General features: G+C 36.1%; 1 protein-coding gene across 4 annotated transcripts in view; it reads right to left on the bottom strand.

The window, feature by feature from the left end:
- Positions 1-2786: 2786 nt before the first annotated feature.
- The window catches only part of nipa2 (NIPA magnesium transporter 2), a 47856-nt gene continuing 38230 nt past the window's right edge, over positions 2787-12412 (bottom strand). For all 4 annotated transcript variants that reach the window (XM_039744712.1, XM_039744711.1, XM_039744710.1 and 1 more), the window contains 4 exons: positions 11008-11064; positions 10429-10519; positions 5482-5642; positions 2787-4594 (listed from right to left, as the gene is read on the bottom strand). In XM_039744712.1, the coding sequence (XP_039600646.1) occupies positions 3951-4594; positions 5482-5642; positions 10429-10519; positions 11008-11064 (953 nt within the window). In that variant the 3' untranslated portion in view covers positions 2787-3950. The remainder of the gene's footprint in view (positions 4595-5481; positions 5643-10428; positions 10520-11007; positions 11065-12412) is intronic.

Raw genomic sequence — 12412 nt, 5'->3', positions numbered from 1 at the left:
AGCATCAATGAGGCTACGATTCATTTTATTTAAAAAGTAGGAAAGTATTATAAGATCTACGGCCGCAGTGTCCTTTTAACCAGGGTGCAAAACGAGTTGTAAGTGGATGTAATAAGGCAGTAGTCCGGATGGAATCTGCTTTAGGGATTTGGATTGAAGACTGCCAGAAGAACAACAGCAGCAGTGCTACACAATCACCTGAAGTGCCTCCTTTAGAAGAGCTGTAATGCTCTCCTTTGTTGTGCAGTAAAATAAAACTCATTGTTATCGGACAAGTCATCGTGATATTAGAAATAACATGTATCTCCCCAACACTAAGGATCCCCTAAACCCCAACATCCTGTTATAAACAAATTAAACTCTTTCACTAGGATAGATTAGTGTCATTGTTGGTGAGTAACCATAATTAATTTTCTACAGTGTACAGTACTTAGTACATGTACGAATATTTATAAACAGTGTGGGAGAGTTTATAAGGGCTTAGTGTCATTGTACACACTTTTACTGTATACTATTTTTCTTGTATTGTACGTATTTATTGCTGGTGGCCTGTTTATCGTAATGACTGTAACATGTGATATCGGAGACACTCGATATCTTTAAAATAATATTTATGTTTTACTGTATATAAACAGTGTGTTTATATGCATAATTTCAATGAATCTTACCTAATATCTAAGAGAATACAAAGGGATTAATGCTGTATAACTGCGGGGAATATTTATAAACAGTGTGGGAGAGTTTATAAGGGCTTAAAATATATAAAAATAACCATACAAAAATATGGTTTCTACTTCACGGATTTTCACCTATCGCAGGGGGGTCTGGAACGCAACCCCCGCGATCGAGGAGGGATTACTGTATTTTACTTCTTAATTAGGTACCTATTGGAATTATAGATATTCTGAAGTAACAAATAAATAATAGTAAGGGGGGGTCTATTTTTGCTGTTGTCGACCCCTACATTTTTTTATTGAAACTATCGATCCCTAGAAAGTTCAAATCAACCCCAGGTGGTCAATATCGACCACTTTGGGAACTCTTTTAAGACAGCCCTGACATCACTGCTATCTTAAAAGGATTGTAGTGGCATGCAGGAGGGACTCTCAATTTCAGAATACACAGAATCTTTCCAGAGAGGCTTGGAGTTTCATGTTTTTGCAAACTGTTTCCCTTTGTTATGATTCCCCATCTTTTCTAGATTTACTTTTTATGGCTTGGTGTTTTTCTTTCCTATATTGAATGAACAATCCTTGCATTTGAGGACAGTGTATTCTTTCTCTCTGGAATTAGCTAGGCATTAGCTGTAACAGGAGGCAAGAACAAACGTATGTAAACTAAGAGTTGCTCTGTGTAAGCTTTATCAGGTGAATGCTGCTCACTCTGTCCATCGTTCAAATTCCCTTTTACTTTGGCCTCATGTCAACATCTGAAACAGGAGTATAGGGCTAAAACACATACCAAAACCAGCAGAAGCCACTGCTTGAGACCAGACCAGCTGCTTTAGGATCCACTTTGCAACTACCATGCTAGTTTTTTTGAGTGCAGTGAGAAGGCAAGAACAGGAATTAGAAATAGGAGAACGCATGCTGCACATCTGAATTTCTTAGATTTTTAACATCCCTACTCTACACTCCTCATCCCCAAAGACTATGGTGTGCCTTGCCCGAGACTGGAGCCTATCCAGCGTTAGTCCCTACCTTGAGTGCACTACAGCTGGGATTGGCTCTGAATGGCCAAGCGGACGTCCCTTGACACCCCTGCCCTGCCCTGCCTATGAACCTGAAGTGGATTAAGCAGGTTTCAGAATGTCTGACTGTCTGGACTCAACTCTACCAGCACTAAATTCACACACAGCTCTAGCAGACTGCTGATGGTATGTAGATGCAATCCAAATCCTGTAGTAATTTAAAACAAAGCCATGCACCAGCGAACTCCACTTTTGCCCTGCATTAACTTTTCTGCACCCCTTGGCTTTCACATTATGCTACTAGGAATTACAAATGCTCAAATCTGTCACAGGCACATCAATGGTACAATAACCACACCAACACAAGTTTTGCCCTTAAGCAAATAATGAAGAAAAAAAATCATCTTGGGGACAAATAAACTACTATCTAAAAATAAGACATTTTAATGGAAACAAACAAAGAAACAAAAAAGGAAATGTGTGGAAGCAATGCTATGGATAATTAGACACAAAGTAAGATGCACTCCCATGCAAACAGGACTTGGTGTCTGAAGTTCGCTCACCTCTAAGCAAGTGCATATCAGGTGATCAAGAGCACAAAGGCTTTATCTTGGGAAACTAAAACAGAAAATTGTTTATTCTATTTATAGTTTGATAACTCCTTATGAATTAAAAAGAAAAGAAAATCAGGAAATGTAGCCAAACTGATCTATCAGGTTTTCATATCAAAAGTGGCACATACAGCTGTAAGGACTCTCTCTGCCTTAGCTTACCTGCTGTCCTGCTGCTGCGACGGGTTGCACTTCTGCACTAGCCATGTCTGTGAATGACTTAGCAATGTAACCAGCACTCTTGACTGTAATCTTCAAAATACTCTGGGGATCCTTAGCATCTGCTAAATAAACAGATATTTTAGCAGTGGAAGTTAAGCCGCTATAAATTATGAGTTTCAGTTGTTTTAGATCAATTCTGCAACAGGCCTAAAACCGAACCATACTTTCATAAACTAAAAAAAAAAAAAGAGAACCGCTTCTGCAAAGTGCTCTGTGTAATTCCTTTTGATTTTCATGAATGCTCTATGTTCATACATGTCTCACACGAAACAGTCAAGAAATTTATTATGGTTTACCAAAATTATGCAAGATCTATAAAATTAAAATTCAAATGGAACAAAGTATACCTTCATTGAGAATAAATAAAACTAGAACAAAATATTAGCTACAATGATTTGTTTGTTATGGCAAAAAAAAAAAACAGGAAATAGCTGGACAATTCAATGCATCACCAAATAATCAGTATTTCATTTTTAAAAAAATTGTATTTTATCAAGAACTATTACTGCGCATTATTGATTCTTAAACAAGAATTTCACTTAAAATATTCAATCACATTACAATAGTGAATTCAAATTGCATATAGTAAATAGATTGCTCAAAATTGTTGTTTTTCTTTTAGAAGTTGTTGATTTAAATTAAAAAAAAAGATATATACGCCACCCCATCCTTTTCTCGCTAGAGATCATCACATCCAAGTAAAACTCTTTATTTATGTGCTCATTAACTGGTAATATGCTGGAATACACTCAAGTCCATCATACCAAGGCCAGCAAAACTTGCATTTTCGTTTTACGTCCCAAATTCTGCCTGCACAAGTGATGTTAATCTCTGGGCTTTTAGAAGATGCTAATACTTGGAAATTCTTCATTTTATTTTCAGCACAATTGTAGTAAATTACTTTAGAACCCCATACACTGAACATACTAAAAAAAAGTGAAATTTCACAAATTTCTTGCTACAGACAATCTCTTGCAAGACTTTCAAAAGCAAGTATATAGTCCCAAAATGTTATTTGTATACTGTGACAAGGGAAGTTCGATAATGAAGACCTGAAAATAAAAGAACTGAGCCAGATAATATATAGTTCTTCTTTTTGTACGGTCAGTTTACATTTTTTAAATTAATATCAAATAAACTAGTGATGTACATCACACTGAAATCAAACATGTACAGAGAGATGTTTAATCATAAATGGGTGGTGCCTAATGAACGCTTTTAAGCAGAAAAGAAAAACAAAAAAGAGAAGGCAAAATAAAACATAATAATTAGTTGGTCCATCTCCATTCATACATTAAAATAATAAACTGATTGTCTTTGTTTCAAGCAAATGTGAAGTAGCCACTAGGAAGTAGTAAAAATACTTCCAGTCCTGGGATCAACATTAATTTTGCAGTGGACTTGTGGTTTCACTTCAAATACGCAAATTAGTGTGCTGCTATGGTGCCATTTCTTCTTGAAACATTTTCAGAGTGTGATTCCAGTATTTCCTCCTGCGACTCTGTTGCATTATCATAAAGTTCATAAGCAGTGTGGGATAACACTCCATTGGCAGACATTGTGGACCGATCTTCTTTTCGTACTGAAAGAGGCAGGTTAGCCAAAGAAAAACTGACATCTTTAAAGGCATGAAGCAAAAATATGCCCACAATTATAGTAAGGAAACCGCTGAAAGTGCCAATGATGTCATCAGTGCCCATATGTCGCCATTCTTTAAACAGAATGGCAGAACATGATAAAACAGATGTTGTGAAGAACACGTAATAAATAGGAGTCACAAGTGAAGTGTTGAAGATATCCAAAGCCTTATTCAAGTAGTTGATCTGTGTGCTTACACAAGATATTAGACTTAATAAAAAAATCCATGATAATGGGTGCTTCAGAACAGGCTTCCCTGCAAAAAGTTCTTTAATAGTAATTCCCAAACCTTTGACACAGGATACAGACAGTGCTCCAATCACAGAACAAATGGTTATATAAACTAGGATATTCGTTTGTCCATGGCGAGGTCCCACGACAAAAATTAAGATCAAGGAGACAATGACTACAAATGTAGCAAATACCACAAACCCTAGGAGAAAACAAGAACATTAATTTAGTAAACAGATTACATTTGTAACAACATGAATAAATAATTACCACCGTTCTATTAGGCCACACTTAATTCACCAGGTTAAAAGAGTAATTTTCCCAAATATCTTTATGTAATTCCCACTCCCTCTCTTTGTGACTATCATGAAACTTTATTTACATTAAGTAATAACATTCAACCAATAACTTGGGCACCTAAAGGCAAGTGTTGATTGGCCCATCATCAACAAGATTATCTACCAATATAGAAATACATCAATTGGGGGTCATTGGAGCAAATAAACTCTTAAAGTGAAATAAAGATCCATCTTTAGGGAAAAGAAAACAGAAATACTTGTTTTTTGTACCATGGAATATAGAGAGTTTTGAGTTTAAACATCAGCTACAGTTGCACAATAAATTAGTTATATACAGCACATTAATACAATACTCCAATAAGGCATGGTTATCTAGGTTATTACATACTGATATAGAAATATTCAGTAGTCCACAAAAGTCTGGGTTGAAAGTCTTGCTAATCAAAATTATCCGGGGAAAAAACTATGCAGAGGATTTGTTATTTCTCATTTTAAGTAACTAAATTTTCATTCTGAGTATGTTATTGTACTCGAACGTGTCATTGGCATTGTATTGACTGTTTAGACATCTAGATCTACACCATATCTTCTTTAGAATAATCAAACTGAACATAACTTTATACTACATGAAACATAACTATCACTATTAATGCTACAGCATTAATAGCTATAGTTGCTCTTTAAATGGCACCCTGATGACTTAAATTTCATCATTTGACACTGACAAGTACTAAGGGAGCAATAATTTAAGTATTCACTTTTGACTGGCTACATCTTTTAAATGGTTTACCTGGATCTGCCAATTTACTATTCATATCTTCCAAGTTTTCAACCTCCTCTTCTTGAGGTGCATGAATAACCATTACAGTGGACCCCAGGATACTGAGCAGGCAGCCAAGTTTACCATGAAGATTTAACCTCTCATTGAGAAAATAGGAGGACAAAATGGCACTAGAATGAGAAAAGAAAATCTAATAAATAAAATATAAACTCAAAAGCAAAGATTAGTTGTGCATCTTGTACAGATAAATTTCAACCATTTAGGTCTTTCACATTAACTACATAATGGAAAAGCTTCATTTACCAAGAATTCTCCTTTTGTCAATAGCCTAATAGCCAACTATAATGAAAAATGTTACTTAATTGTACAGTCTTTCCTAAGCTCCCAAAACAATGAGCAAATGAATCACTTCACACAACAACTCCACACATGCAGAACACACTCTGCAGTCCTACATATAATGCGGTTTTAAAAACATAACAGGCTAAAATAAAACAGAAATAGACACCAAAAATGTAAACTATTGAACAATATGTGAACTTGTGAAAAAATTAAAGAGATACATAGAAATATTACTATACCAGAAAACAGAAAACCTAAAACACAGAGTTTATCCTATGATCCAAAAACTGTATTTAAAAGATTCTACACACATTACTGAATTTTCTGGGCTGTAATAAGAAGGCAGAAATAACTAAATAAAATACAGAGAGTGCTGGATGTCCTTTTAGAAGCTTCAGTGACCATCAGGCTTTTGGTTACCTCTCTTACCAAGGCCCTTCTCCAACAACTGCTCAGTTTAGCCAGGTAGCCAGCTTTAGGAAACAGGTTTCATTTAAGAATTATGGACACCACTGTAGCCTTACCTAGATCTGACCTTGACACAATCCTGTCTCTAAGCTATGCAAAAAAAAAAAAAGTTTTTGAATTGAAACACACTGTCGACTGTGGGACTTTCTATACACAGGTGTGTGCCTTTCCTAATCATGTACAGTCCATTGAAATACCCAAAGCCGGACTCCAAACAAGGTGGAGAAATATGTTAAGTTGATCCCATTCTGTCGATCGTTGTTAAGTCAAATTTGTATGTGTCATAACAAAGGGTTTGAATACTTGTGTCAATCAATGCATTTACATGCACTATAATAACCTGGTTATTCAGAGATACCTGATTTCTAAAATGCCATGTAAACTCTTATTGCACTTAAGAGAAATCAGGTCATCAGCCTCTGAGAAACCTGATTAACAGAGGTACATTCTCTGCAAATAATCTGATTATGTGGTCATGTAAACACCTAACCAGATTAATTTTAAAGATTTTGTAGTCTGTGTATGTCCATTGTCAGCATAGGTCAGAAGTATCCACAATATACGTTTCTAGAGGCAAATGTTCAGATGATTGCATTATTCCTTTTCTTGTGAGACTTTCGGAACTTGAGCTTTTGAGTGCCTTCACCACATTGTGCCACTCCATCAATTTCCTTTTGTTGCTTATACCATTGCTTTAAGCCACCAAACAGTATGCTTTTCTAGGCTTCCACTTCACTGAGCAGGATCTTAATTTCACATTTGCTTATTTTTTTCTTTTTTACACATTCTTTTGCCATTGTTTTTTAGCAAAACCCTGAATGTAAGGAACTATTTATATTGATTTGCATATTCAAATAAGTTCAATTCTGGAAGGAGTCAGGGTGGGGCTGTAGGCACAGGCACAGGCAAATGCGTTAAAATTCACTTTTATCGAGATTTATAAAGGGAAAGTGCATAGAAATTTGCTTACGCATTTTTATGCATATTAATTTTTTTGTGTATACACACATTTCTAGTTTTGTCCGTACGCCATGTTTTAGTGTGAATTCTACGTATGCCGTTATACATGAGACCCCAAAACTACACACAATACACAAGATACAGTTTTACTAGTGCATTATATAGTTTGAACATAATGTCCCTTGACTTATATTCAACAGTGTTTATAATATTATGCAACATATTATTTGCCTTTCTAATTGCTTCTATACATTGCTTAGCTGATAAAAATGTTGTGTCAACATATACCCCTAAATCCTTTTCAGAGATTGTTTCCTGTATGAGTGTCTCCTATCTTGTCTCTCTATTATAAAATAAATCTTGGAAGGAGACGATAAGTGATTTTCTCTGAGACACTTTAACGACCCGCAAGACAAGGCAGTGAGACATAAGGACAGCATTCGTTCAGCCCCCCCATTCACAACGCAAGCGGCAGAGACATGAACAACCCCCTAGTATTTATAATTGATCTTTTTTTGGCCCATGTGTGGCACTTTGTATTTTTCTACATTAAACTGCATTTTCCAGTTCTTTTTGCTGCCTATTCATTGTCTGCCATCCCTCCAATGTTAGTGTCACCTGTAAATATCACAAGTTTACTGACTATACCAGAATCTATGTCATTAATATAAATCAGAAAAGGTAATGGTGCAAGGTCAGATCCCTGAGGGATGCACTGATGACCATACTCTATGTGGAGCATTCTCCTCTTATTTGTACAGGGTGTGCCAAAATGTAGTACCACATTGCACAAGGTAGAGGCAGCCAAGTTGGTTGGGGTGAGGGTCCTTTGATAGGCAATCCCTTATAGTTCTCAGTCTGCAACATTCCTCGGTCCGGTGTGCACCGTGCTTTCAATGTCGAAGCGTTCTTCTAAAACAATGTATCCATCATCACTACTTAACGCAAATTCCGAACACACTTCAGCATTCCTCCAAAAAGTAACATCCCAAATCATAAAACAATTCTTCAGTGAGTGGCTAAATTTAGACCGACAGGTACAACATTGAACAGAAAATCTCCAGTCCATCCTTGGACTGTATGAACATCTGAAGACATCCAGGCTATAAGGGCATCAATTTTGCAGACTCCTAGACGTTCAGCACACAAACATGTTTCTGCCTTTGGCATTTCCAACACGTCTTCGAGAAGGATTTTGCATGAGGACCCTAATTTTCATCCATACAAAATGATGGTAGTGCAGGAACTCACTGAGAGAGACTAGCACAGCTGTAGAGAATTGTGCTTGAACATTGTCATGTGCAGCGACAATACATATTTCCATTTGAATGGTTGTGTGAATAAGCAAAACGTTCGCTACTGGGCTGAAACCAACCCTCATTAACTTCATCAGAGACAGTAAGCATGTTACAGTTTGGTGCACCGTTGCAGAATTTGGCATTATAGGCCGTTACTTTTTTGAGAAGGGGGAGCAACGGTCACCATCACTTCAGAAAGTTACATTGAAATGCTAGAGAACTTTTTGCGGCCCCAATTGGAAGAAATGGATGTGGTGGATATCTGGTTTCAACAGGATGGAGCAACAGCTCATATGGCGTGGAGATCCATGCGAGTTTTGCAGGAGATGTTTCCGGAGACGCTGATCTCATTGCGCTGCAATGTCAGGTGGCATTCATGTTTGCTTGATATCACTCCGTGCGACTGCTTCTTGTGGGGCTATCTCAATTCAAAGGTATACACATACCGACTTCAAAACCTTGAAGCCCTCAAGGGCGCTTTTCGCCACAAAATCGCCGCTATTCCCCTTGAAATGGCTGAACGAGTCGTGCGAGTGTTCAGAAATCAACTCAAGGAGAGTATCGCTAATGATGGCAACCACCTTGAAGACATAATTTTTAAAACACAGTGAAAAAAAATCTATTTTGTATACCCTTTTTTGGGTCGTAATGAAATTTATTTTACCTTGTTGCATTTTTGTAGAATAAACGTTTGAAATGTGGTACTTCAGTTTGGCTCACCCTGTACTATTTATCTCCTGCCAGTTAACTAACTAGAGATCCAGTTTTGTAGGTTACCTCTGATGCCTACAGATTCTAGTTCCAGAATTAATCTTTGTTGTGGTACTGCATCAAAGGCATTTTAAAAGTCTAAGTAAATTACGAAAATTATATGTTTTTGTCAACTATTCCTGATGTTTCTAAAAAAATCTAAAAGATTGTTTTGGCAGGACCTTCTTCTCATAAATCTATGCTGGCTGTTATTTAGTATATTATTTTCATGGCAGATAAGTAAGATTTGTTGATCTATAATAACCAGGATCCATTTGCAACTTTCCAGTCTTCGGGTACTTCTCCTTTCCCTAGTGACTGCTCAGATATGCATAAATAAGGGTTTATAAATTATGTCTTTCATTTGTTTCAATACAATTGGTAAAATCCCATTAGTTCCAGGGGTTTTATTAGTTGTCAACATCGAGGGCTTAAAGCACATCTATCTTAAAGTCCATGAACTCAGAGTTCATTTTTACTTCTGAATTTGCCTTTCCACTTATATCTTCCTTGATGATTACTTGGGTGAAATATTCCTTCAATTCATTTGCTATTTCCTTATCATTTCCAATGGTAAGGTTTCTTAACTTTTCTTTCATCATCCTTTTACTGGAGTATTACTGGAAAAAAAAATCCCTTGTGGTTTGTCTTAGCTTCACTAGCAATTTTTATTTCAGTTTCTCTTTTGCCGTTTTGAGGTTTTTTTATCTCACAATTATTGGCTTTTTTATAGCTTTCTCGTACAGTGATCTTTTCAGTTTTACTTTTGTAATAATGCTGTTAATTTATCCATTTTGGCAGACTTTTCAAATCGATTACTTTTTAAGGTAATAAGTAACCTAATGCAATACTTATTTTATTGTAGTAAAAATACCTGCATTATTATTATTCCAGCAGCATTATTTGTAAAGCAAGAAGCACATATACTGGGTCCTTTGCAGGGCTCAATCGGACAGCCAAGGAGAACAGACTGTGCTTTATCTGGTAATAGAAACCTATAAATAAAGTGTCAATTAGACTTAACAGATTTATAATATACAAGATAATGATCACAGGTGTTAGTTATTTTTGATTTCACGGTAGCCTATGATGGCTATAATTTTATAAATTTGTGGCAAACAATTCAAAATGTACATACCTTACAAGAACACTGAGAGCACCAAGTGGAGTAACTAAAGTTGCTGGAGCAAAGGCATAAGCAGCAAAATTAGCTGCTTCTCCCATTCCCACTGAAACAACAGAAACATCCTCAATGAATCATCAGAGAGAAGTAAATTGATAAAAGTTTATATGGAACTCAGGGTAAATTCCAAAGAGGACCATCAATGAGGACCATCAATGGCCACCATGCAGAAGGGGGTCTACCTCCCCTACTCTGGTTAAGTCAAATGAATAAGATGGCCTTTCTGCTGTTATATTTATATATTGGACCAATATTCCATGGCTTAATTGGCCAACTACTCTGCAATATTGTTAGTGTACTTTGCAAGATTTAGGGTCTTCTGCTGCATGTTTATATGTACATCAAAAAAATTGTTGAAAGAACTGTTGAATTTGGGTAGGTTTTATTAACTCCAAAAACATAATGTTAATAAAAAAATCAAAACAAATAACCATGACCAATCCTTACATTTGTAACTAATTAGGATGCACAATGTTTTGAACATTCTATTAAAGCATTCTGTATAAATTACAAAAGCACACATTTTATACTTACTAGATAACAAGCCTGCCCACCAAAGCCACTCTTTAAGATATGCATGACCCCCTTGTCCTGTAAAAAAAAACAAAAAAAACTATGAAGTAATATTTTAATTTTAAGAAAACAATTGTTTTAAATATTTCTGCAGTAATAAACACATGTACATGTGGCAAGGTATTCAAACAATCATAGGCTACAAGAACAAAACTAATGTACTGCATTAATGGTTATATTGTGTTTCTGTGCTATAAACATTTAAATACTGTATATACTTAAGCTGCTGACTTTTTAAAAAATTTGTTGAGGCACAAAGACCCTATCAGTAAAAGTTTGTCTGTTGTGCATGCAGAAAGGTATTTAGTCACTTAATGCTTGCATGCACAGAAACAGGGAAGAATGAAGAGACCCATTCAATGAGCAACATGCAGCAAAACAGCAAGAACTAAGAGCCACCTGAACACAGACACACTGTGTGTGTCGGAGTAAAATGTCTGTTGCAACTTCTATAAATCCAGCTTTTATGATGCAACTTATACTCGTTTGCTCAGTTTCTTCTTTTGGCATAATAAATAATGTTAACTACTGTAATATATGAATAAATTATCTAATCTGCTCCCCTGCTTGCTTTGTGGCTCTGTCTTACTGACTGGACCTAGAGATAAAGGGAGACACCTCCAAGACAGGAAGTCATGTCTCAGTGGCAGTCAACCTTGGGTCAGACCATAGTCTCAGGTTCCTGTGCACTGTGTTTTTTTCCTAGACAGATGAGTGCAATGACACAAACTAAAGAGTTAAGGTGGAGTTCATAGGTCGTGGGTCTGAATAATAAATCTGTGTTTTAGGATACGGTCATCCCAAAACCATTACAGCAGTTAACTCACTGTTAACAGTTCACATGTTTGCCACCACTGGATTTTCTATTTCATTTATCAAGTTAATTCAGTGACTCTTTACATATTGTGACTAATTATTACGTTTCTATGCATGTACATATAATGGGTTCTTGTGAGTGGAGAGGCTGCAAAGGTGTTTTGTTATTACTTTTTTGTAGTAATTTTAGAAATAAGAGAGATAACTCTTAACTTAGGGCATAGCCCCCCACCACAGTTAATTTGCTCTGCATTATTATATAAGTGATTAGTCTTAACTGTTTTTCAAAAATATCTGCATGTCACCTTAAGTAAGTTGATTTGGTTTTTTCATTATTTTGGGTCAGTTACAGTGTTTAGGCCTTGGGTCTGGACATTTATTTCAAAATTCTGTTGGTGTTAAAGGGGTTGTTCTTTATTACATATGATGCCAAGCTGGTAAGAAAGGTTTTATTTTAATAAAGATAGCTGTGCAATTGTGTTGCCTATTTTCAAATAACCACAACCCTAAAAGCTAGTAAAGCTGCAACCCAATCAAGTGCTTAAGGTTA

This window comes from Polypterus senegalus, chromosome 2, assembly GCF_016835505.1.
Source record: "Polypterus senegalus isolate Bchr_013 chromosome 2, ASM1683550v1, whole genome shotgun sequence".
NCBI classification, from domain to species: Eukaryota; Metazoa; Chordata; class Cladistia; order Polypteriformes; family Polypteridae; genus Polypterus; species Polypterus senegalus.
The sequence above is the reverse complement of the archived record's forward strand: the minus strand, read 5'-3'. Positions and strand labels throughout refer to the sequence as shown.